Source organism: Maylandia zebra, linkage group LG17 (genome assembly GCF_041146795.1).
Source record: "Maylandia zebra isolate NMK-2024a linkage group LG17, Mzebra_GT3a, whole genome shotgun sequence".
Classification (NCBI taxonomy): domain Eukaryota; kingdom Metazoa; phylum Chordata; class Actinopteri; order Cichliformes; family Cichlidae; genus Maylandia; species Maylandia zebra.
This window is the reverse complement of record NC_135183.1, coordinates 1,781,552-1,808,657: the sequence shown is the minus strand read 5'-3', so window position 1 is coordinate 1,808,657 and position 27,106 is coordinate 1,781,552. Positions and strand designations below refer to the sequence as shown.

At 42.4% G+C, this 27,106-nt stretch overlaps 1 protein-coding gene and 1 long non-coding RNA gene across 3 annotated transcripts; both read right to left on the bottom strand.

Annotated features, from left to right (window-relative positions):
• Positions 1–1,389: 1,389 nt before the first annotated feature.
• On the bottom strand, positions 1,390–5,793 carry LOC143413280 (uncharacterized). Its single transcript, XR_013093911.1, has 2 exons — positions 5,708–5,793; positions 1,390–3,683 (listed from the first exon to the last, which is right to left on the bottom strand). It is a non-coding gene; the product is annotated as an uncharacterized LOC143413280 (long non-coding RNA).
• A 119-nt stretch (positions 5,794–5,912) lies between these two features.
• Positions 5,913–20,870, bottom strand: LOC101487241 (sorting nexin-4). Of its 2 annotated transcripts, XM_004570876.3 has the most exons (14): positions 20,627–20,857; positions 19,595–19,719; positions 19,281–19,419; positions 18,135–18,284; positions 17,926–17,973; positions 17,766–17,821; positions 17,035–17,107; positions 16,670–16,731; positions 16,071–16,136; positions 15,880–15,969; positions 13,777–13,876; positions 13,032–13,177; positions 12,814–12,928; positions 10,891–12,726 (listed from the first exon to the last, which is right to left on the bottom strand). In XM_004570876.3, the coding sequence occupies exons 1-14, from the start codon at positions 20,708–20,710 to the stop codon at positions 12,679–12,681; spliced, it is 1,302 nt and encodes a 433-aa protein (XP_004570933.1). In that variant the 5' UTR covers positions 20,711–20,857; the 3' UTR covers positions 10,891–12,678. The 2 variants fall into 2 exon arrangements, with proteins under 2 accessions (XP_004570934.2, XP_004570933.1); XM_004570877.4 differs by lacking the exons at positions 10,891–12,726; positions 12,814–12,928; positions 13,032–13,177; positions 13,777–13,876 and adding an exon at positions 5,913–6,527 and having other exon boundaries at positions 20,627–20,870.
• Between the last annotated feature and the right edge of the window lie 6,236 nt (positions 20,871–27,106).

The following is a 27,106-nucleotide window of genomic DNA, read 5'->3' as shown; positions in this document are numbered from 1 at the left end:
AGTGCTGGCTGCGTGTTCGCTGCCTCCCTGTTGAAGAGGGAGCGTCGCTGGCGGAATGTGACGAGGGCGGATTCTGAAGTGGCTGCTCCTGCTGTGATGTGGAAATGCTGGGTGAGTCAGGTGGCACGATGATAATTCCTAACATTTTGTAAAAAGCTTGTGCAGGTGTAAGCAGATTGCTGGCAGGCTCGTAGTAATCCTCCCGGGACCGGCTGGAGCGTTTTCTGCGAGACCGAGGCGTCCGCGGGGAGGAAACAGACGAGTGGGCCGACGGGTAGGCTGCCAGCGAGGAACGGCAGCACGGAGGCCCTCCAAGCACTAGTCGGGTCCCGTCAAAACGGGAGCTGCGCTTCCGCGGTGAGTCCGCTGGGTCCATAGTGGCAGGATCGTTCTGTCACGGTCTGGCTGGCAGATCGTGGGGAGATGGGGAAATAGGACCCAAACGCTGGACTAAATGAAATGAACAGTGGGTTTATTTACAGTGAGGTAATGGTACACCACACATTGAATCTCCAAAAGTGCTCCCTCGACTCCCGTGACGTGTCTTCTCCCAAGTGCTGGTATCCCGTGCTCTCTGCCCCTGTGCCTTCACACACCCCGTGTGTCTTGCAGTCCTGTGTTCCGCTGTCCTCCTGGGGAAAAACACAGACACAGCCGTTATGGCACCAACTCCGGCAGGCATACACTTTAACAACACTAGAAACACTGACATGGAGTCTAACTCAACGATCCTGCGCCGGAGGAAGCTCCATCGCTCTGTTAAGTAGCTCCCCCGACGATCCTGATCAGAAGCAGGTGTGTGGTAAGCTAGGCGTGACCAGCAGCTGGCAGGGCCACACCCATCAGGCCTGCAGGTGGCTGTCCTTCATCCTCCAGCCTCACACACATACACACACCAGCATTGAACACAAGAACACAGTGCAGCAAACATACATCCAATACACTAATAACAATAAAGGTCCACACTGTTCACGAACCCCGAGTCCCCGGAACCGGGTCCGTGACAATGGCAGTAAGAAGACTCGAGGAGGAAAAGAAGATTGTTGTTAGAGAGATGGACCATCACTGGAAATCTCTTTCAACTTATGATGATACCCTGAAAGAGCCGTCCTGCCAGTGACATATTTAAAAGTATGTATTTAAGTTATGCATACATACAAAATTTCAGTCAGTTCAACTGCACATAATAATCGATCAAAGTCCAAATGCCACCATCTCTATACACTAAAGACAATTAATGTATTGGTCATTAAATTATAGCATATTTCCATAAATTATGTGGTTTAACGTATTTGTCATGACATCCTAAATTTTATACTACATAATAATAATAATAATGGAAACTTTAAGTCTCAACATAAAAAAGTACTACAAGTTCACACATCTCAATGAACCTTAGATTTTTTTATTTTGACTTGCAGTAGCAGTACTCAGTATAATTACACCAGCCTTCATAGTTATAACTAAACAAAATACATGCTTCTAATGCCAACTTTATTTGAGAAAGTACAGGAAAGAGAGTGATGGGTTTATGGGCTCAGTTGCTGGTTTCAGATCATATTCATGGCAACATGACACTGACTATGTGAATTACAGCGTCCAGTACAGTCAAAGGGACCCGGTTAATGCAGTGATGCGAACCACTTTTCACATTTGACACTCACTTTTTACAGAATGTAGTGAAAAAACAAATGTTGTACAAAACATTAAAATCTTGAATTAAAACATTCAAGAATACAGAACTACTGTTGTAGGTAACAACATAAGATAAAGGTTTTTGCATAACACAATGCATTTAAACAAGTATAAATATGTGTCTAACATTTCTAACCAATCAAACTGCTTAAAATGAACACAGTCAGTTCACCTGTCAGTGAACAGCAAAGACCAATGTGGTATCTGGATGTGTGGATCTTTGGTTCCACATATTTTTGACACTTTTCTCCATAGACAGTACACAACTACAGTTTGCAGGCATTATATTTTACTTGTTTGTAGAAAAACAGTCAACACAACATCATGAAAAGACTTGCTCAGTGGCTGAAGGAGGTGGCACATCAGGCATGGCAAAGTGGGGGATGTAAAAAACCCTGAAATCTGCTGGCAGTTGGAGCGTTGGCAGACCGGACCGAGTTTCGATGCTTGAATCTTTTAGTCTTTATTTTTGGTCCCCACTATTTAAAACTGATTTTCCTCTCAGGCAAATTCGGTAGCTAACTTTTATAAACTACCCAGCGAGACTCTGTTGACATATTTGGCAGGTGTCGCAGACTATAGGTTAAACGGTTATCTGAAAGGTGGTAGTGCTGAGGGCTCAAGCTCGAGCAGATCTTTTCAAAACTACCAGGAGAGAATCTGCTGATATATTTGGCAGCTGTCGCATACTTCAGAAGAAGACACACTAAGTGGAGGCAACTCGTTTAGTGTACGAGTCAACGTTAACTAACAGTAACGTTATCATCACAAAACCGTCATCTCAAAGGTGGTAGCTGAGGGGTCGAGATGACAGAAAAGCTGGAACAGATTCTGTCACAGCCTGACATTGAAGTTATTCAGCAGGTATGATTAAAGTTAACGTTAGCATTACTTTGCCCGGCTACAAGGGAACTTTTTGACACGGCTGCTGTAAATACGCTAGCTGATGTTTGTTAAGTTTTGGTTAGCTAACTGTAATACCACTGGTACTGATATTTAACACACTGGGTTCTCATATTAGCCGTTTACTGCCTGAATAGTTGGTACCTTAAATAAAATTCAGGCTTCGGTTCAGAGTCAAACATTTAGTAAACAATTAAACAAATAAAAGTAAACTGCAATAAATTACAGGTAGTAATAAAATACACTACTAACTCTTTTACGCTACGTCCACACCTACACGGGTATTTATGAAAACGAGGCTGTTTCTATGTGTTTAGGCCTTTCGTCCACACATAAACAGCGTTTCGAATCACTGAAAATAGAGATTTTTTAAAACTCAGCTTTTGTGTTTACGTTTGGACGAGGAATACAGAGTTCGTCACGCAACGTCAAAGGTGTGTGCCTTTTTTCACGTCACGCTGTGCGCCAATTGTTGTTTACATGAGATGAATTTAATAATAATAATAATACATTTTATTTATGAGCGCCTTTCAAGTCACCCAAGGACACTTTACAATAGGATAAAACACATAGTAAAACAATGGCAGAATAAGAACAATAAAACAAAAGCACAAGACAAAATTAACAAACAGTGGATTCACAGTGAATATGCAGATTTGAACAGATGAGTTTTGAGTTGGGATTTAAACTGGGGGAGAACCAATATTTCTTATTTCTGAGGGCAGAGAGCTCCACAGCCTGGGAGCAGAGCAGCTGAAAGCTCTGCTTCCCATGGTGGTGAGGTGGAAGGAAGGTACAGCAAGCTGGATAGAAGAAGAAGATCGAAGTGAACGGGCAGAACAGGTTGTGGTTAACAGGTCAGAAAGGTAGAGAGGAGCGAGGTTAAGAATGGCCTTGAAGGTGAGCAGAAGAAGTTTGAATATTATCCGGAATTTCACAGGGAGCCAGTGAAGTTCCTGAAGAACAGCAGCAGAGTTCTGAACCAGTTGAAGCTTATGGAGGGATTTTTGGGGGAGACCATGCAGAAGAGAGTTGCAGCAGTCAATACGGGAGGTAACAAGACTGTGGACAAGAATGGACGTAGACTGGGTGGAAAGAGAAGGAAGCAATCTGTTAATGTTACGTAGATGGAAGTAGGCAGAACGGGTGAGATTATTGATGTGAGATTTATAGGAAAGCGAACTGTCTAGGATGACACCAAGGCTCTTAACCTGAGGAGAAGGGAAAACTGTGGAGTTATCGATGGTGAGTGAGAAAAGGTTCGCCTTCAAAAGGTTGGATTTGGTGCCAATAAGGAGGATCTCAGTTTTATCCTCATTGAGCTTTAGAAAATTAGAGGTAAACCAGGATTTTAACTCGGATAGACATTCTGTAAGGGAAGAAGGTGGGAGGGAGGAATCAGGTTTGCAAGAGAGATATAACTGGGTGTCATCAGCAAAACAGTGAAACTGAAGATCAATCAATCAATCAATCAATCAATCAATCTTTATTTATAAAGCACTTTTCATACAGAGAAAATGTAGCACAAAGTGCTTTACATAGTTAAAAGCAGCCCACCCCACCCTCCAACTCACTCCCCACACTCTCAATACACATATATCCCCCCACCCACACACACATACACACACGCGCACACTTAAAGAGTAAAAATTGGGCTGGGCTCGCATGAGCCAAGTGAGGAAACACTATAACAGGGAGCCGTCTGCACCGGGAGCCGGTCACAGACCGCAGCCTCCAGGCTGGGCACACAGCAGGAGGGAGGCAAAGGAGCCCCCCAACCAGGCTGAGAGGACCCCCAGAGACCCAGCAGCCACGGTCAATAACAGCCCCGGTGCAGAGAGCGCCCTCCGAGGAAACACTGGAGATATGACGCAATACAATATATATAGGGTAAAATGATAAAATAAATAAGAACAGGATACAATATAAATATAAATAGAATAAGAAGATTAAAAAACGAATAAGAATAAAATCAAACAAATATTAGGTAAATCCTAAATTAATAATAGAATAACAGGATAGAATAAATAAGCATAAAATAAATAAACGCTAAGTAAAAGCTAAATTAAAAAGGTGGGTCTTGAGCCTGTTCTTAAAAACATGTACGTTCTCTGCGGCCCTGAGCTCCTCCGGCAGGCTGTTCCACAGACGAGGACCATACCACTGAAAAGCTGCCTCTCCGTGAGTATGTGTCCTGACTTTAGGGACAATCAAAAGGCCAGTACCAGAGGACCTCAGGGTCCGCGAGGGTTCGTATGGTAAAAGCAGATCTGAGAGATAAGAAGGCCCAAGACCATTAAGACATTTAAAAACCAATAAAAGAACTTTAAAATCGATCCTGAAACACACGGGGAGCCAGTGCAGCGATTCTAAAACCGGTGTAATGTGGGCCCGCCCTCTGGTCTTCGTCAGCACACGAGCTGCCGAGTTTTGCAAGAGTTTGCGGAAAATGGTACCTAGAGGGAGGATGTATATTATCAAGAGAAGAGGGCCTAAAACTGAGCCTTGAGGTACACCAGAGGTGACGGGGAATAGACGAGAGCGGAATGATCTTAGTTGAATAAACTGGGAACGGTCGAGGAGATATGATTGAAACCAGGCGAGGGGTGTGTCAGAGATGCCGAGAGAGGAAAGTCTGCTTAGAAGGACAGAGTGAGAAATGGTGTTGAAGGCTGAGCTCAGATCTAAAAGGACGAGAATGGTGAGAAGACCAGAGTCAGCTCCGATTAGAAGATCGTTAGTGACTTTAAGTAGAGCAGTTTCTGTACTGTGACATGAGCGAAAACCAGATTGAAATCTCTCGTAGATGTTATTATTAACCAGGTGTACATGAAGTTGAGCTGCAGCCACTTTTTCGAGTATCTTAGAAATGAAGGGTAGATTGGAAATCCGACGGAGGTTGTTAAAATTTCTACAGTGGCGGATAGAGACAAAATACTGTCAAATATGGTCACCCTAATATTTCAGTTCAAAGTGGGTATAATGTTCCAGGACATAAAATCTATATGTAACTTTCTATCTCTGTTTAGAAACTTTTTCGACCCGGGGTAGTTTTGATACAGTGCAGACAATGCACTGCCTAATTCAGCATGCTGGTATCCTGTATTACCCTGGTGGTTGTCCTCGGTGGGATTCTCGTTGCACACTTTGTGCTGAGCTTGAACTTGAGCTTGAAACTGACCCATGGCTCCAAACACTCCCCTGCAAACATCCTCATGGGGAAACTGGGGAGAAAAGAAAGAGAGAATACCGCCCCCCCCCCCCCCCCCCCCCCCCCCCCCAAAAAAAAAGCATCAAAACTACAGCTTACTGGGTGGGGCTGCCAGACATACAGACATAACAGGTTCAACGACTGACCCTGACATTATGGCGGAACCAACAAGGTTTGACCCCTAAAACGGGACACTGTAATGCCAGTCCTCGAGGCCAAATAGTAAACTATTCCTGCTGTCCATTATTGCCTTGGTCAGTAGCAGGTATTCTGAGGTTAGAGGAAACACCAAAAAAGGTCTCTAGAGGGGGTTAAGGTCACAAACCTCTTGTTATGAAAAGACCAATGAACCACCATATCACTTCCATATCACAAAAGAACAAGTGTGTTAAACTAAGATATTTTTGTCAGAGCATTATCAACATATCCTTTGAAAAAGTAAAGTATTAATAAAATGCTACAGGCACAACACCTAGCAGGAAAACATTTATTTTAAGGAAAGGGTTTTTAATGTTTATTACACACATTGGGTTTTGGTGTGAGTACTTGGAAGAAGATGAACTACGTGTGTGCATGTATGTGAGCCTTACCCAGCCACATCATGGATATCTGTCTCTTTGTCATCTTCCAAAAAATCCTCTGTATTTTTTTCCTCATTGTTGTCGTCATCGTCATCACCGTCCAGCAGAACAAACGTCTTGTCTTCCTCAAGCTGTTTCTGAAAACAATAAAATAGGAGGTGGGAAATTAAAATACTCGTTTTAACTGGGAATATTTCAAACACAAGCGCTACAGCAATAATTTCTACCATGACGCCTTCACTGGACTTCAGGGCATACAGCATGACAGTTATTATGGCAGTGAGGTGAGGAGTGAGGCAGGTTTGAACATGGATACAGCAGCGTAGAGGCTGTACCTGAAAGAGGGGGCGACAGAGAGGTGAAGGACAACCAACAGGTCAGCTGAAGCTTTTCTGTACTACTATTTATGAAGACCACAACAACACAATACAGAGACTTGCAAAAGTATTCGGCCCCCTTGAACTTTCCCACATTTTGTCACATTACAGCCACAAACATGAATCAGTTTTATTGGAATTCCACATGAAAGACCAACACAAAGTGGTGCACACGTGAGAAGTGGAATGAAAATCATACATGATTCCAAACATTTGTTACAAATAAATAACTGAAAAGTGGGGTGTGCATAATTATTCAGCGCCCTTTGGTCTGAGTGCAGTCAGTTGCCCATAGACGTTGCCTGATGAGTGCTAATGACTAAATAGAGTGCACCTGTGTGTGATCTAATGTCAGTACAAATACAGCTGCTCTGTGACGCCTCAGAGGTTGTCTAAGAGAATATTGGGAGCAACAACACCATGAAGTCCAAAGAACACAGCAGACAGGTCAGGGATAAAGTTATTGAGAAATTTAAAGCAGGCTTAGGCTACAAAAAGATTTCCCAAGCCTTGAACATCCCACGGAGCACTGTTCAAGCAATCATTCAGAAATGGAAGGAGTATGGCACAACTGTAAACCTAAACTCACAGGCCGAACAAGGAGAGCGCTGATCAGAAACGCAGCCAAGAGGCCCATGGTGACTCTGGACGAGCTGCAGAGATCTACAGCTCAGGTGGGGGAATCTGTCCATTCCCCCACCTGAGCTGTGGGGGAATGGACAGAGGGGGGAATGCAACACAGAGCTGCTAATTAGCGCTTAGTAACAGACTAATAAAAAAACAGAAACTCTACAATTAGCTCATTTAAAAGCTTTCTTCTAATAATAAAATTGTTTCCTTCTCTGTGTTTCATTAGCTTTTGCTGATATCTTTCTGTCAATTACTTTAAAGCAGCTTGAGTCGATGTAGTCAGATGTTTTTTTTCCCAAAGGGTTCACAAAAAGCTTGAGAACCGACACCGAGGAGAGCAACAGAAAACCTCATTTAGGAGCTAAACTCTAGATTAACTAAACTCAGATTAAAGTTAGCTCACTGAATGTCTCTTCCCTTTTCTTACGTCCTTAACAAATGCCCTACCAACTTTTCAAAGAGGTTAGGAATTGGAGATCATAGGTACTTTTGGCATGCACTCCTGGTCTCCACCACTACTCCTCACCAGACTGTTATCCTGATGATCTGGTTGTAGCGCAGAGCTTTTACATACCTGATTTCTCAGTGTTGATTAGCTACGTATCTTTGTGGGAGGTTAGGTTGCACTGTGGCTAAGTTGGTTAAAGTGCCAGCCTAGAAAGCAATATAGTAAGCAGGAGGTCCTGGGCTCAAATCCCAGTAGTTCCTAAAAGATAGTAGATGCTGTCTGTCTGTTCTTAGTTGTCAGGTCATTGTACAGAAAAATGATGGGACTTCTTTAAGGGATAACTCCTGTTAGTGTTAAAAAAGCAGCCCTTTGCTTTTAGAACTGAAGAAGCCTCTTGGATGAGAGGTCTCATTGTTTCTTTTATTTGTTCACTCTGTATAATGAGAGCAGGTCATTTCTTCTCAGGTAGGACTGTAAGAATCAGAACACTATATTGCTCACCAAACTGGATGTAACAGAGCTTTTAACTGAGAATTCATTTGTTTGAATTATTTTTTTCTTGTATTTTGGAAACTTCTTCTCACATTTGACCCTAAATAAGGTGATCAGTGAACAGCAGCTGCCGGTAACATAGGTAAAACACTGATGAGACCTGGATCAATTGCTAACTAAACAAGGACTGCATAAATTTTCATAGAGTTAACTAAGGACCACATGGTCTCCTATGGAATTTGAAAGCAGGCCCCCTCTCACCCAAAGCCAGAATCAAATCCCTAAACCAAACTGACAGACCTGTTTCACCAAGACAGAAGCAGACTCCGGGTGGACAGGTGGAGCACTCTCAGCTCAGTTTTTATTCAATGAAAACTGCTTCAGCAGCAGTTTAATAATTTGTAATAGCTCCAATAATAATAATAACAACAACAAATTGCATTATTTCTGCAAATATTGGTTTTGAAACATCCTTAAAAAAGACAGAAAAGTTTTGCTTTAATGTTCCCAGTGTAAGCATTCACACTTTGATGTAATAGCCTCAAGAAGTGTTTCAAATTCATGGATATCAAAGGATTGAACAGTGAATGTTTAAGTTTATTTATAAGACCTTAAGTTCAAAATTACATCAAATCACACAAGACAAAGGAAAGAAAAAAACAACAACCAAACAAACCCCACACAGCTTAGTCAGTCCAAATCAAAAGTACAGGAGAAATGCAAGAGTCTGAAGAAGATCTTCTGTGTTCGTTAGACAGGGCAACAGAGAGTCCACAGAGTCCAGAAGAGTTTCTACAGCACTACAGGTGCATCAGCACAAAAACCCACAGACGCAAGAACAGTTTCTTCCCAAAGGCTATAACCACCCTGAACTCACACATGCACCGATAACACATTTCCCTCTATGAACCACCACTGTGCAATACCATATTCTATGTGCAATAACCCAACTGTATATACATAACACTATTTATTACATATTTACTTTTTTTTTAACACCAGTTTGTATATTTGTACATTTTATTTAATTTCTCTCTGTTAATACTGTTCATATGTATATAGTGCTGCAGAACTGCCAATGAGGTTAGGGAGCAGCCTAGCACTGCAATTATACTATCTAGCTTTACTCTTAAGCCATAAATCAGGTTATATATGTTAAACATATTTAACATATAATATAAGTTGTAATCTGGCATTTCATTGGCCCATCAAGCGTCCAATATCTCTGCTTCCATGTCCTTAACCAAGCATCTCTGCTGTGGTGCTGTAAGTGTACAACGTGTAGTAAACTGGCTGATTAGGTAATAATAATGATAATAAAAGTCACTATGAGCAGGGGGCTGATCCAGATGGGAGAAAGACTGTTTAACAAAATTCCTGATAAGTTCCTGATTTGTAAATGTTGAAATAAATGAGCAGAGGGGAGCATAAATTTGATTGCTGCTGAGCAAATGAAGCAAACAATTGTCGATGTAGACGTGCTTAATAGTGTGAAGACCTAAATCTGACCAATGCTTATACACGGGGTCCATCAAGCCAAGTGAAAGAGAAAGGTTTTAAGTTACGGGGGTAAAAAAATGATAGGTCTGGAAGGCACAGAGCATCCCTAACTTGCTTTAAGATCCTGACTGAGTGACCAAGGACAAAATCTTTACTCTGAAGTTTGGTAGGTACGGTAGGTTTAGAAAACAGAATAGCATCAAGCGATGTACTAAAAATGGATTCAGGTATGTGCGCCTCTATAAAAGGCCAGGAAGGACCGCATCCCTTCTGAACCGCAGGAACAGCTGAAGCATTATTCCAGAAAACCCACGTTCTGGCATTGCAAGCCCAATAACATTCCTGAAAACTGGGAGGCCTAATCCGCCCTCTGAGGTAAAGTGTAAAGTAAAGTGTGCGTGTTAGTCCCCATAGGGAAATAGTTCCTCTGCATTTAACCCATTCACCCAGTGAAGCAGTGGGCAGCCACCAGTGCAGCGCCCGGGGAGCAGTGTGTAGGGACGGTACCTTGCTCAGGGGTACCTCAGAGTAGCCGTTCAGTGGAGTCGAACCTCCGACCTTCCGATCATGGGGCCACCACTCTACCTACTGAGCTATCCCTGAGGTGGGTTTCTGTAACTGTGCCTTTACAATTCTACGTGGTTTATGTGCCCAGGTGAAAGGCATCTCAACTGAACAGTCTGCATGCATTAGCTAAATGTTAGTGTTTTATGTTCTATGATTATTTGTAAAAACAAACAAACAAAAACACATTACAGGCATTGTAGGACAAAAGTATTGTTTTCAGTCCTCGTGTATTTTTGATAGTGTATTTGTGAAAAACTAATATCAAATGTCAACTCTTAGCCTATATACAAGGGCAAATTATTGTTTTAGCTGTTTGCATTGCAGCCAATTGTACAACTGGGAATTTTGTACAATGGGATTCACAGGAAGTGGAACTGTGCTGGTAAATTGGCTTTGATATGATGCTGATAACAAAACAGTTCTGCTCACAGTCACCAGCACCATCACCAAAAATGATTTAAACCATCAAAATGAACAAAGATACAGTTTGCAGTGTCAACCCTTTTTATTCAAACAGACCAAACAGGGGCTATACCTTCACTCAGCTTCAAAAGGAAACATCGCACTCACAAAGCTTTTAGTGCTGGCAAGCATTTCCAACAAATCACATGTTGTTTAAATTATACACCGAATATCGAAGACAAAACCTTCAGAGAGTTTCAGTCAAAGATATCGTTAGATCAGAATCAGAGAGACTTTATTGATCCCAGAGGGATATCATACAGAGCTCAACACATTTATTAGACCTGTCATAAATTTGAGCCAGCGCAGGAACGTACAAATGTATTAAGCATCAATTCAAACAATAAAACATTTTTGTCTGTTAAGGAACAAAAGTGAATAACTGCAATTTTGCATTGTCAAAAAATTTGTTGACAAGTTTAGTATTTAACATTTTTTGGTTGTTTTTTTGAAAAAAAATATTAGTTTAAAAATTCATGGAAAAAACAAAAATGATACATCAGCATTAAAAACGATTGTTTCAGTTAAAGAGCTTGTGCATACGTGTGCGTTAACCATAGCAGAAATCTAAAAAGGATTTCGGTAATTAGTCGTTAATCTACCCGTTAGCTGTGGCACACACCTCACATTGGGTGGTGGTCTAATAAATTGTTAAGCACGTATGTGTTGTTGCTACTTCAACATCCTGTAGCCTCTTCCTTTTACAGACAGAGCAAGAGAAAACGTAATGTGACTTTGGTTGTTTTAAAATTAACATTTTGTATTTGTACAGTACAACATGGACTCTGGCTTCATTAGTCCAATACATGTGCTTTATATAACCTCAATATTCTGACCAGTCAGCTCCCTTCACACGTGTAGTTCAGTTGGTTCAGACCAAGAAAAAACATGACACACTGTTGCCTGGTAGCACTGGTCCCCACTGAGATATAATGAGAGATATACGACAGAAATGTCTGACACCATGATGGAAAGGCAACTTTAGCAGTGTGAGCTGTAGTTTTATTATTCCACATGGCAAAATACACATCCCTGTAAACATTTATTCATGTTGTAACCAAAGACTGTAGATAAAATCAACTGATTTTGATGTTTTTCTGCTTCCATGTAGAAAAACGGAGAAAAAAGAGAGACTGGAATGCGAGGAATGCTGCAACTACGAGTAGCAAGCTTAGTTAGCAGGCTGCATTCATGAACTGCAAAAGCGCTACATAAAGACACAGCTGCTCGTTAGTGATTAAAAGCACATCAATAATATTCTTGTATTTCACTCATCCAACCTCAGTCTGTGTCACACAAACATTAAAAATGCTTCAAAAGGCACAAAATCCAGGGGAAGGTTTGGAATCATCAGTTATCAGGTGAAGTTACTTTATCGTTTCACTATGTTTATGCCTACTTTACTTTCACAAAAATGAAACAAACTGCAATTGGTTCAGTTGACAGGTTTCAACATAAATCAAACCTATGGGATGGTCCAATGCAGAATTTGAACTCATAAAGTGGATAAAACAAAGGTGCCTGAGATTCCACCAAGGTTTATGTGTGGATCTAAACACCACGTATTCTTACATTTCTTTGCCAAACATGACTTTATCTGCCCCAAAGCATACTCACCCATCCCATCAGCAGTTATCCAGCTTTAAAAACTGAAAGAAGCAAAGCACCAGTTTAAAGTTAGAAAAAACGTCTCAGTTAAGTCTGGGAATATTACACTCCAGTGTTCAGGTCTTTGAATGATCCACCGCCTCCTGGCGTCATTTTCCCAGAATCATCCTAGAGGGAGAAAATCTTCGGGATATTTCCTCAGCCTCACATCTTGAGGAAACATTCCTTGGCATTGCTCCAAACCTGGATTCCCTGCAGTTAGGGAGCAGAAACAAAATCATCCAGTAAACTTGAGTGCCAGTTTTCCTTTCAACCTTAGCTAGCTGATGTGCGACGTACCTTCTTGCACATGCTGATCTGCATGACAGCGTAGTTGATGAGAGCTTCCCGTAGGTCTTTGTCTTTCTGCTCCTTGAAGCGCTGGATATCCACCCAGGCCTTTTCCACGTGCTCTCTGCAGTCAAAGATATATCATCTTTAAATCCGCGTCGATCTCGAAACATTTCCAACTGCTTTTACCCAAAACCTTCCCACACCAGGCAGCTTTCAACACTCACGCGCGCTCAATCGTTTTCTCCTTGACAGTCTCTTCACCCTCTGCTATCAGATCCTCCAGCAGCTTCAGCCTGGCCTCCCTCTGCTCAGGTGCTTCTTGTCCAAAAAGCTTGTTGGTCATGCCTTTGAAGGAGAATGTCCGCACGATCTGAGGAGGTGAAGGGGAGAAGGGACAACACTGAAAATTGCAGGTGTCTCCTAAAACTAGATCCTCCTCAAACTCGGAATCTTTAACATTTTAATCTTTGCTCAAGTGCAACTGAAGAGCGTCAGTATTTTCATGGATCAGGTTTCTGGCATGCAGTTTCCTATAAGCACGTCTTATCCTGCAGCTGATGGGTGTTCAGTTACTTGGAATGACAAGTTTCTATCAGAATGAATGTGTAAAAAGCAGAGATGGATGCTCAAAGCACAGTGACAAAGCTTTGGCTCTGTCCTCTACTGGGGAAATTATGGTTCAGCAAACTGGGAACCTACTGGGAGTCCACAGCTTCAGACTGGTCTGCTTGGATTTACCCAGGTATACAAACTCAGCGATAAACCTGAAGTTTCCAAGCTCTGCGCTTGGTCCAAAAGTTAAAGACATAACACAGTCCCAAAAGCTCACCATCTTGTTCTGCCTTTAATTCACAGATAGGTAAATCACACATCTGCAATGTGAAGGATTCCATATATGTTTCCTATGTAGCCGTGTGTAAGTGTTAACAGGCAAGGAAAAGGAATACATGTAGAACATGAGCAGTGTACCCCTGTAGCCAGCTCTTCACGCTGCTGCTTCTTCGAGATGAGATCCTGCGAGGCCATCTCCAGCTCAAACTGGGTCAGCTCATGTTTCCTGCACACTGCCCTGCCAGAGCGAAATACACAAGAATGCATCATGAACTACATGCTGCATGTTCAAACAGGAGCCTTTGGCATTGTAGAGGAACGAAAAAGAGGAGAGATACATAGACATATGTGACACATGCTACATCTGACTCTGAGATGCTCTTCAGCATCATGGAGAATCCATCACCACAGCCTACGCAGTAAAAGGCTCATTGGCCCACAGAGGAGAGCCTTTTTACCTGCGGTAGAGCTGGGCGATATATGTTTTTTTTCATTTCAGGCGATAACGATATCTATCACGATATCAGCCAAATAACTATATTTGTAAGATTTAAATGTGCCGTTGCTCACAAGTAAAATGTGAAATAATCAGCAGCTTGTTTTGATTTAAATATTTATTTCCCATAATAAGTTCAACAGGGTAGATGTACTTAAGGAACACGAGACTTTTTCAGATAAATAAAGGCAAATATTGCAAACTACACAAAAGGCAGCCGCTAAAGTGTTTAAGTTTCAAAATAGAACAAACGAAACAGACTAAACTGTCAATTCCACTTAGAAACAAAATATTAATTCTAAAAATAAATCTTAGTTTGTTTTACAGAAGAACAGACAAAACTAACTTTTGTCAACATCAAATAAACTGAGAACTAAAAGGAAATTCTCAATCTCTCCTTGTTGTATAGCTGAGCTTTTCAAACAGCTGTAACAGTGACTTCAGTCTGACAAAAGCCGAATGACGAATCAGCGCTTCCAGTCAGAGACTGAGCTGCACCAGTTTATTGTATTTCCAGACTTGCTTTCGGCACATTTACAGTGCACGCTGCTCTGTTTTTTGTCAGACTTGAAATAGCAGAAATACCTTCACACTACGGGACTTCTTTGGCTCTTCCGTTCGACAATCTCTCCGGCGTTGGAACCATCATCTGTTTTCTCTTCGGTAACCTTCGGTCACGCTCGGTTGATTTTTCTAGTCGGCGCACTCATTTCCTCCGTTACCCGGGCAGTACGGCGGCTGGCTGCTTCCCAAACAAATACACATGTGCGGCTTGGCACTTGTGCTGTACGTAACAAGTCACCTGACGTGACGCTGCGGCTGTGATTGGTTCGGCTCTGCGCTACTTAATTTGGATTGGCTGTTCTTTTTTCTTTTTAAGAGGACAAGAGCGGCGAGGTCTATCGCGACAGTTTAATTTTTCTGTCGAGAAAAAGTTATTTCGCAACACATATCGTTATCGTTATATCGCCCAGCTCCAACCTGTGGCTATTAGACTGTAAGACTCTGATTTTAAAACTCTACACGTGCACATCAACATGTTAGAATAGCATATATATAAAACATATCATTGTTTTGGCAGCACTCACTGGATTGACCGATCTTCAGAACAATAGGAAAGTAGCTGCCATCACCAGTGTGTGACTGTGTGTGTGAATGGGTGGATGACTGGTTGTGTAAAGCGCTTTGGGGTCCTTAGGGACTAGTAAAGCGCTATATAAATACAGGCCATTTACCATTTAAAGTCCAAGGAACTGAGTAAAAATCTAAGAAAGTAGGAAGGTTCCTCAACAACTGCTTATTCCAACATTGTCAGTTCAAAGATCTTCAAACCTGACTGAAATGTCCCGCTGCCCATGTGGACATGCCAGATGCCTCGTGGAGAAATGTTCTCTGGTTAAACAAGACAAAGACTGAGCTATTTGGCCACAATGACAGGAGGGATGTTTGGAGGAGCAAAGGTGAGGCTTTCAGACCTAAAACACTGGCAGCTGTAAAGAGCAGCGGTGTTAGCATCGTGCTGTGGAGCTGTGGTACTGGTACAAAGTAGACGGAATAACGAAGAAGGAACACCTTAGATTCTTCAACTTTATTACAGATCAACAGCTAAATCATTGCAACTTGTGCACAACTGGATACTCCAACAATGATTCCTAACAAATACTGAAACTGGCTTTGGAATGGGTAAAACAGGCTAACACGGAGCAGCTGCTGGAAAATCGCTCGGTGTCGCAGTTTGGTCTTACCTCAGAGCTTCGGCATAGAAAAGATATTCTTTCAGCTGGTCTGCATAGTGTTCCTCCTCCTCTAGGATGTCATCTATTGAAGCAGCATATCTGCAACCATGTGACAAAACACAAGATCTCACTTCAGCAGAAACACAGCTGGTGGTAACATCTGTAGCACTATGTGGTAAATCTATGTCAGGGAAACGTACGCATCCATATGATGACCCGCACTTTGCAGTCCATCTCCCATCTCTTTTTCAATGGCACTCCACTCACTGCAGTGAAGACATGGATGTGCACACATAAGTATAAACAGTACGCCACCCAGTGCAACATCTGACAACACAGCATCTTAAAAATGACGTTTTCTTTCCTTTTACTTAACACAAAACGGCACGTGAGCAGGGTTAGAAGAGTCTGTTACTCATAGATACATCGTTAGAGCCATTCATCTCTACACTGCAAACCGGCCCACACTATGTGTGACAGCGCAACAAAACCACGCTATCATCCAAAAACGCCTCTGCCACTCGGCTTCACACAGGAACAAAGAAGACAAAAACATACATAATGTGAACATGCGTTCTACATATACTCAAGTAAACATTGCCAGTAGATTGTTTAGTTAAAACCCCAAATTGGCTCCAGTTTGAGGATATAAGGACAGATGGTGCAGCTTGTGAAGCTAAAACTCAGGATTTGTATTAAAACCAACTGAGAGAATGAGAAATTAGGCAATGAAACTTGAACAAATTAACGATCAGTACATTTTTCTTAGCCTTGCAGACGCATAATAAACTTGTCAAACCTGAAGACTCGTCCATAGTTTCCATGAACTTTAAAAACACCGTACAGTCGGTCAGCAACCCTCTACAAGAGACACACAGAAGGATGTTTGTTAACCTTAATGTTCCTGAGGTTAAGGACGAACTTTCACTGTTATTTTTGAAGTTCAGTATAAGTGACTCATTGATTTTTAAGCAGCTGTAATCACAAGTTCACCTCATCATGTCTGAGGCTGGATGATGAAGATGTCACTGTTGTGTTTAGAACTGGCTTCAGATATTTCCAAGGGGCAAAAGATTCAGTGTGTGTGTGTGTGTGTGTGTGTGTGTGTGTGTGTGTGTGTGTGTGTGTGTGTGTGTGTGTGAGACAGGCAAAAGTGAGACTTACTGCTCGTGCTCGGAGCAGCTGAGATGTGTGAGACTGCAGCTCATCGCTGTAATGCTTCATCTCCATGAAGCATCTGAGTGATAAAAGAAGAGAGACACATTTACACAAGATTCATATTTTTATTTCGTTTGATCAGCTCCTTACGAAGAACAACATCGATGCAAATGACCACCAAGTGCCTAAAGGTCCTTCCGCACACAAAGTGGCGTGCACTGTGGGAACTGCTAGGTTGCACAAACATCCTAAAACGTATCTTGCAGCTGATGATCGGCCTGCACTACGTCGTGGTTTGAAGTCGCTCATGGTCTTGACATGCATCACATGCACACTGCTGTCATCCTGCATTTCTATTGCTCATGCGAGAGTATGTCATACCCTGCCGTTCGCTCCCTGGCCAGTGGACACTGTGCTTTGCTCAATGCAATGGGAAACAATTTTTGTGTTGCATTAGTCATAAAAATGAATGTTATTGTTTTTTATGTGAAAATCCCTTATTGGTTACTTAAAAATATCTCAGAAATCATCAAAGACTGGGCTTAAACATGCAGGAAGGTCCAAACTAGTGTGTGTCTGTGCACACCCACAGACACACACTAGTTTGCGTATCTGTGGACATTTAGTTTAGGCTTCTGGCTGAGTGGTGGCAGAGTCTGTCTTATTTCTGTGTTGATGCTTTAAATTAAATGTTTTTACAAAAAGAAAATAAGTCTCTTATTAAAACAGCAACTTACTTATCTGGATTTCTCACTCTGAAGGTGGCACTGAGAGCCCTGAGCCTGGAATCAGCCTGCAAAAGGAGTTCCAGGAGATATTTACACTTACTGAACACTGAGAATATCTGCACAACTGTTAGTACGAGTTCAGCAACAGATGCTCGCAAATGTCCAGTACCTTTGCCTGAAATCCTGTCTCGTACACCGCTTCTTTCCAGCCATGCTCCTGACACACACACACACACACACACACACACACACACACACACACACACACACACACACACACACACACACACACACACACACAGAAGAACAGGTTAGTTACACTTCAGGAGTTCATCTATAAAAGATCAGCTGAATTTGCCCAGATGCCGCACCATGTACCTCAGTGAGGAAGTAGCAGAGGATCTTGTCATTGCAGAGGACTGGATGAGAAGCCACACGAAGAAGAAAGTTCTCGAGTCCAACCCTGCGTCGCTCCACAAAGTCAGGGTCCATGTTGTCTGCAGACAGCTTGTGCCACACAAACTCTGCCTGTATACATGAAGACCAACCATTTTCACTCGACCTATTCACACATGCATTTGTTTTTGACACTAGGCTTCTGTTTACATATATAAAGAAACCCCCCTTATCTAAAGGATCACTCCATTCAAGTTGTAGCTCAGGCGGTAGAGCAGGTCCCCTACTGATCCAAAGGTTCGTGGTTCAATCCCTGCTCCTCCAGTCTTGGGCAAGATACTAACCAAGTTGCTCTCTGATGCATCCATCAGAGTGTGAATGTGGTTAAACCGCACTCAGTTTAGAGTCAGTGCTTGTGAGAATGGGTGTGACTGGGTGAATGTGGCATGTTGTATACAGCGCTTTGAGTACTCCGGGACAGTAGAAAATGGCTGTATAAGAATCAGTGCATTTACCATTCCATCCAAGTCAAGCACGTTAGCATTAGTTAACATTAACAAGCAAGAATGAAGTATTCTGGTGAGACATGCTTCATTAAATAAATTAGCACTAGCTACATCTAACTAATGCAGCTAGTGCTAATTCAGTAGCAGTTAGCTAGCTACTCTTAGCTTGTTTGACTGCTAACGTTATCGCTAGAAAAATCCTCTTTGATGCCACGTCACTGTTTGCTTTTCTGTCCTACTGTGGAATCTGCTTTGGAGTGTGGGTTGTGCTATTAAGTGGATGCTAGTCATTAGTGACATTAGTGATTAATGAGCAGGGCCAAGGCGGTCTGGAGGAAACATCACATCCTTCACAAAGAAATTACTCTACAACTTAATGTTGCATTTTGACCCATTTTAAAATTCAGCAATAAAAAGATTAATACATGACAAATCATTATATGTCAGTGTTATGATGGTATTAATCATGTGTCATGCATTGTATGAGTAATGACAAAGATTTTCAGCTCAATATTGACTAAGCCTTCAATTGCCAGAGTTAACTGGAAGTGCTTACACTTGTGTTGTCATATTAGATTATATATTTCTTAAAAGACACTTAACAAAGTCACACTGGACTCACCCTCTTCTCAGGCAGAGGAGGTACCACAATGTACGGATAGGTAACTATCAGGTAGTTCCGCAGCAGTTCAAACTCACTGTACCTCCTCCACAGGCAGTCGGGGGCTGGGTTATGGCCTTCAGCGACTGCATCCATTGGCCTTTAAAGAATGGACCACAGTAGAATTTTGTTCTGTTTTTGCTGAGCCAATAGATGCAATTCATGCAACATCACAAGAGGAATTACAGATAAAATATATACAGTGTGAAAACCTCACAGCTTAACCCACAGAACTTCCTTTCATACCAAAGAGGCTAACAGCATGCTGTGCTCACCTTGTTTCGATCAGGTACACAGTGAACGTCTCCTGCATGCTCACTGCATTTTTGCCGCTCCTCTTCTCGGCCTCAGCTACGCAGATCTCCATCCTGCGCATGAGGGTCGAGCCCTCTTCCACCATCTGAGTCGACACAACAAAAGAACACATGATTTGGCCCTGACACTTAAACCAAGAAACACAGAAGTCAGTGAGAAAAGCTGAGGTAACATTAGTCAGCGAAACAACAAAGCCTCAGACGGGTATGGTGTTTTATCCTTCAACACTTGATGTTCTTTACAATGACAAATATGAATGAGTTGATACCACTAAAATCTTTTGGTGTAAATTTAATTACGAAGAGTTGGTAGGAGCAGGAACCAAAAGCAAAGAGGAAGTGAGAGCTGGAGTTTTATTTTTTACACAGATATTGTCACATGTTCTGAATATGCATGACGTGCACCCCACCTATGCCAGCTGGGTTATGCTCCAGCCCTGAATTGGACAATTAATGAAGAAAATGGATGGATGACGGAGTGTATCCCTGACACAGGTAGACAAATTGATTCCATTAAGTTCCTTAAATGAAAGACAAAAACGTTTTAAACAGACTCCGTGACTCTCACATAGTAATTCGTGTTTGTTGACTCGTAGGGTGAACAACTACTCTGACTGTGCTGCATCCCAGGAACATGCACAACTCCAACCTTGTGTTTTCCTTCAGCTGTCTCTAAAACATGCGCAGCTCGATCATCCATCAGCTCCATGCTCCTCCCTACGCTAACAGCTGTTTATATGACGCACGCGATCCGCTTTTATAGCCAAATTAACATGGTAATATCCGCAAAATGAGTTAAACGCAAAAACATTACTGAGCACAGTGATATGCTGACGTGTATGGTCCTGCATGTGCTAGACTGTATGTAAGGAGCCTCTGCCCTGAGCTTTAGGTCAACGCTAAATGCCATGTAGCGTTGAATAACGCGCAATGACAAATAAGAACGAAACAAATGAGCAGGTCAACCGGGATAAAGAGAAGCTACGGTCTCACAGTGTTGTTCAAGCTGCCATCCGCTCCCGTTTGGTCTGAATCATCGTCAGTCCCCAGCGACTCTTCCCTTCCATCATCCGCCATCACCTTTCTCTCCGTGATGTTGATGTTGATCACGGCGCATGCGCAACACGTCCCTTCATCCTCGAACTCCCCCGTCCCGTGGTCGTTAGAGCCGTGCCAAGCAAAACGGGTATTTTCTGAGATTACACAGTCACATATTGATGGAAATACGAAATGTGTGTTCAGTCAGCGAATCGCGATTTTAAGGAAACACCAAGCTACAAGCTAGTTTTCATCTACATGAGTGGTGCTTAGGGAGAAGCAGGGGTGTGTCTGGAGTGAGAACTAGGGTGCCACTGACCCCTCCCACCATCACCACCAAACCTTAAATTAACACTTTGCAAAAGTGTTCTTGGGCCCTTTATGCCACTCCATTTCAAAAGTCCTGTAAACAGCTGTGGCTGCCGTCAGCAGCAGTTATGCAATTTGAGACAATTTTATGGTTCAAGTTACAATGAATAAGTGAAATACTTTATTGTTAATATATGTGTGTGATGTAATGTATGTTGTTGGCTGGAAATACATTTACAAGGGTTACAGAATGTTTCCGGGGTGGAACCAATGTTTAGTCTGTTGTTTGGGGTGACAATATTTTCAGTTACACGCCACACTCGGTAGAGCGCAGCATGCTTTTCGTCTCTCTCTGGTGGTGGTAGAAACATGTAGACGCATGCAACGGAGTGTTCGACTATGGGAAAGAGTGACACTACAAGAAGCGTTTCATTTAACCCCTGCAAGTTAATGCGGCCAATGAGGTATGCAATTTGTATATGTTGTGATAGAAAATAAGATGTTTGTTTGTGATAGAGCGAGCGAGTTTATGGTAACCACGTGTATATGTTAGCATTTTGTGAAGGTAAATTGTAAGCATTTGTGTTGTTTAATGATGTACCTTATTGTTTATTCTCTATGAGAACAATGTACGGCGGAAATTGATTATTTTATGTTGTTGTACAGTTCTCACGGCATCGTTACGGCATCTCTGGTGGCATCGTTGGTGGCGCCCGTGTGCAATAAATGCCAGTAAATCAAGAACGCCTTGTGTTCGTTTTTCAACTTGGAGGGAGTTACAGTGAGAACTCAATCTGCTCGGCATGAGGCGAGGAGACGAGTAGCGGTGTCGTCATCCACTGAGCAAGAAGAAATTCATCGCACGCTAGCATCAGACAGATAAGACTATGCATACGCCAGTTAACCTAAGCAGCAAACAGTTGAAGTTTACATGGACGATCCTTTAAGTGATGCATTTAAAACAAGTTAAATGTTAAGAAGTGGGTCAACTTCGACGACTGTTTAACAGAACACTGTAAGAACTGAAAGTAATCTGGTGCTCTGCATATCTCCTTTCTAAGTTCATGGTTCTGTCTAATAAGATTTTTTATAGGTGAAGTCATTTTACCTATTCGTGTTATTTGGATGCTAGAAGTGTTGTAGAATTAAGTGCTGCGTCGTATGTGTTGTTGGTTTAGGAACAAAGTTCACCATATTTATACGACTCAAGATGGTATTCATTCAGATGTTTTATTAAGGTTTAAGGTGTTGTAAAATCTTGAAGGTATTATCCATTCTTGATGTTTTGGACAAGTTCACCTAAAGACAAGGTTAAGCTTGTAGCTATTAATATTTCAGGCAATTGAGCTGGTCTGTTGTTAAACCGCATGTCTGTTAAAGGTATAGCTAGAATTTATTTTGTGCCAAGTAATAAGTAAACATCGCAGAATGGATCAAACAACTGAATATGAAACTAAGAACGGCGACTTACTTGAGGATAGTAGTGCCACAAATGTACAGCAGTCATGTGAAGAAGAGCCACGAAGAAGTCAAAGACCTCGAAAGCTTACTGAAAAGGCTCAGCAACTGCATGATGATAAGTCAAAAAAACTTCAGCATCGTTTCACTACAACTTATGATAAATGGAAAGCAAACGCCAAGCAAGCTAAGAAAATGATAAAGGGAGCCCCCTCTGTTGAGGTTGTGAAGGATTTGATGTGTAAGTTAAGTTGTGCATCAGCAGATGTGAAACACGCATATGAAGATTTGCGCAAATGTGCTTCCCCAGACAGTGAGATCCGTCGTAGGGCAGACACCTGTGACGCGGTATCCAAAATAATCTTGGACAATGCAACCACTTACCTTCAGAATAAAGATAACGAAGACGTTCAGATAGAGGATTTAGTCTGGCCTGAGTCTAGTTCAGTGTTTTCATCTTCAGCTTCTCAAGGCACAAGTAAGGGCTCTCAAAGAAGTCTAAGCTCTGCAAGCAGTTCCAGCATAAAGTCACAAAAGTCAAGCCTTTCCTCCATTAAGAGACAAGAGGCCGTAGCAGAGCTAGCTGCTACACAAGCTGCACTAAAGGTCCTGCAAGAGATAGAATGTGAGCAACAAGAACTTGAAAGTCTTGAAGAAGAAAATCGAAAGAAGATTGCATTACAAGAGGAAGAAAATGTGGCAAGAAAGAAAGCACTGGAAGAGAAACGCAGACAAATAGAGCGCTTACAGACTGTTAAGGAGCTAAGTGCGGCGAAGGCACGACTCCAAGTTTATGAACAAGACATAAGCTCGGATGAGGAAATAACAGAGTTACTTCATAACCACGCAGCTCAACAACATAGATCTCCAGGAGTTGTAAGGAGTCCACGTGAGCATCCCGTGATACACCAAGCAGATAGTATCACAGTCCTCGCTGAAGCAATAGCAGAGTCTATTAATGTAAGCCGTCTCCCAACACCTGAACCATCTATCTTCATGGGTGATCCACTAAGGTATAGCGATTGGAAGATGTCATTTCAAACCCTGATAGGCAGGAAAAACATTCCAGTAGGGGAAAGAGTCTATTACCTTCGTAAATATGTTGGCGGACCTGCAAAAAAGGCCATTGAAAGCTACTTCCTATTAGGAACGGATACAGCTTACAACTCAGCATGGGACATCCTGGAAGAAAGGTTTGGAAGTTCATTCGTGATAGCTAAAGCTTTCAAGGATAAGCTTACCGCATGGCCCAAAATTGGACCCAAAGACAGTGTTGAGCTGAGGGATTTTTCAGACTTCCTTAGAGGCTGCCAGGCTGCAATGTCCCAGATTAAGGGTCTGGAAGTATTGAACGACTGTGATGAAAATCAAAAACTTCTAACAAAACTGCCAGATTGGCTGGTGGCCAGTTGGAACAGGAAGGTGACCGAGGTAGAAGAAACTTGTAATGTGTTTCCTACTTTCAGTCAGTTCGTGGAATTCATCACAAAGGAAGCAAAAATAGCTTGCAACCCAGTGACTTCTCTTCATGCCCTGAAGTTTAATGATGGTGAAAAGGTAAAGATAACAAAGGCACGAAACATTGGTGCAAAGGTGCTTGCGAGCAACTCTGAAGAGAATGCAGAACGTAAGAAATGCACTTTTTGTGAAAGATGCAATCATGGCATACAGACATGCTGGAAGTTCAGGGAAAGACCAGTTGAGGAACGCGTTAAGTTTGTTCAGACAAGGAAGTTGTGCTTTGGATGTTTACAACCAGGACATCTCTCAAGGACCTGCAAAAGAAGGAGTCTTTGTGAGACATGTAAGGAAAAACACCCAACATGTTTACATGAAGACCGTGAAAGAGCAACCAGAAGAGAGAAAGGCAGTGATGAGCATGGGGAGAGTGTAAAAAACTCGAAATATGCTAAGTCAACGGAAGGAACAGAGAGCAAACATACTCCTGAACCATCAAATGAAGCCACGTCAAACAGAGTAGTGCAAGGTATGGACAGCATGTACTCCTCTACGGTTGTCCCAGTTTGGCTATCTACATCAAGTAACCCAGAGAATGAAATTCTTGTATATGCACTACTTGACAACCAAAGCGATACCACATTCATTATGCAAGATAAGGCAGAAGCTCTGGAAATGAAAGGGGAGGCTGTGCAGTTAAAACTCTCCACACTTTCATCCAGAAATACAATCATCCCGAGTCAAAGGTTAGTTGGACTGCAGGTGAGAGGTTTCTATTCATCAAAGAAGATTTCTCTCCCTGTAACCTATTCAAGAGAGTTCATCCCTGCCAATCTAAGTCACATTCCTACACCAAGAACGGCAAGAGCTTGGACACACCTAGAGCATCTTGCAGAGGAGATCGCTCCATTGATTGAGTGCGATGTAGGGCTTCTCATAGGATACAACTGTCCACAGGCTTTGCTGCCCCGAGAGGTCGTCCCAGGTAAAGACAATGAGCCATTTGCTCAAAGGACAGATCTTGGATGGAGCATAGTCGGTTGTGTTAGCCCATGTGTCGACTATGGTGATGCTATAGGAAGCAGTCACAAGATTGTCATGAAGTCAGTGAAACCTCACCTCCAGACATCTAAGAAGCTCACAAACGAAGTGAAATATATATGTCGAACCCAAGTCAAGGAGTTCATTTCACCGCCAGATGTGCTGAGGATGCTTGAGCCTGACTTCAGTGAGAGAAGAGTAGAGGATGCTAATCTATCTCAGGAAGACTTGCGTTTCCTAACCATCATGGAAGAAGGAATCAAAATCAAGGCGGATGGTCACTGTGAAATGCCGCTCCCCTTCAAGAAAGATCGACCAAATCTCCCAGACAATAAGACGTGTGCAGTCCATAGGCTTCGATGTTTGAAAGGAAGATTTGAAAAGAACAAACAATATCAAAGGGACTACACGACCTTTATGAGTGAAATCATAACAAATGGGGATGCAGAAAAGGTCCCAAGAGGAGAAATTAACAACAGTCCTGTGTGGTACATTCCTCATCACGGGGTGTATCACCCACACAAGCCAGGAAAAATACGGGTTGTATTCGACTGCTCAGCAAGATTTGAAGGCGTGTCACTAAATGATCACCTTCTTACCGGACCAGAATTAACGAACAGCCTGATAGGTGTTCTCTGTCGCTTTCGCAAGGGACAAGTTGCCATAATGTGCGATATCGAGCGTATGTTCCATCAGTTTCACGTCAAAGCAGAGGACCAGGACTGCTTGAGATTTCTCTGGTGGGACGATGGAAACTTCCAGGCTCAACCATCAGTCTATCGCATGCGAGTGCATCTATTTGGAGCTGCCTCTTCCCCTGGTTGTGCAAACTTTGGGTTGAAACATGTTGCTGCCCAAGGACATGGTCACTACAGTGAAACGACCATTCAGTTCATTGAACGAAACTTTTACGTGGACGATGGGCTCACAAGTGTCGCAACCAAGGATGAAGCCATTAAGTTAGTAAAGGAAGCAAGGCAACTCTGCAGTGCTGGCAAACTGCGAATTCACAAATTCATTTCTAACGATCATGAGGTACTTGCATCCATTCCAGAGAGTGAACGTGCAGATTCAGTACGAAACCGCAACTTGGTTCTTGGTGAGTCCCAAATTGAGAGAGCTCTGGGAATCAAATGGTGCATTGTTGCAGACCAGTTCCATTTCAGAGTGATTGTGGATGAACGCCCACTTTCTAGAAGAGGAGTCTTATCAACTGTGGCATCCATCTATGACCCTCTCGGCTTTGTGGCACCATTTGTTCTGGTTGGAAAGCAAATACTCCAACAGATGTGTCAAGACAAGGTTGGATGGGATGAACCACTGTCAGAAGAGCTCAAACCACGGTGGGAGTCTTGGCTATTGGATTTAAGGAACCTGGCTAATGAATTCTGGACCAGATGGAAAGGGGAATACTTGCTGAATCTTCAGCAGAGAGGAAAATGGTACAAGGCATGGAGAAATGCCAAGATCAACGACATTGTGGTGCTGATGGACAATAGTCTACCCAGAAATGAGTGGAAGTTGGCCAAGGTAACCAAGGTGTACCCTAGTGAGGATGGAATCATTAGGAAACTCGAGCTGCTAATCAGTGATGCGACATTGGATGACCAAGGAAAAAGAGTTAACAAGCCAGTGTATCTTGAAAGACCTATCCACAAAACAGTTACCCTACTTGAAGCTGAATAGTTCAGAATTCTTGTCTCTGTGATCTATGTGACTAAGGGACTGTATACACTTGCCTTTACAACGAGGTTCAGTTGAAAAATCATTAATGATTTGGTGGGAGTGTGGCTGCCGTCAGCAGCAGTTATGCAATTTGAGACAATTTTATGGTTCAAGTTACAATGAATAAGTGAAATACTTTATTGTTAATATATGTGTGTGATGTAATGTATGTTGTTGGCTGGAAATACATTTACAAGGGTTACAGAATGTTTCCGGGGTGGAACCAATGTTTAGTCTGTTGTTTGGGGTGACAATATTTTCAGTTACACGCCACACTCGGTAGAGCGCAGCATGCTTTTCGTCTCTCTCTGGTGGTGGTAGAAACATGTAGACGCATGCAACGGAGTGTTCGACTATGGGAAAGAGTGACACTACAAGAAGTGTTTCATTTAACCCCTGCAAGTTAATGCGGCCAATGAGGTATGCAATTTGTATATGTTGTGA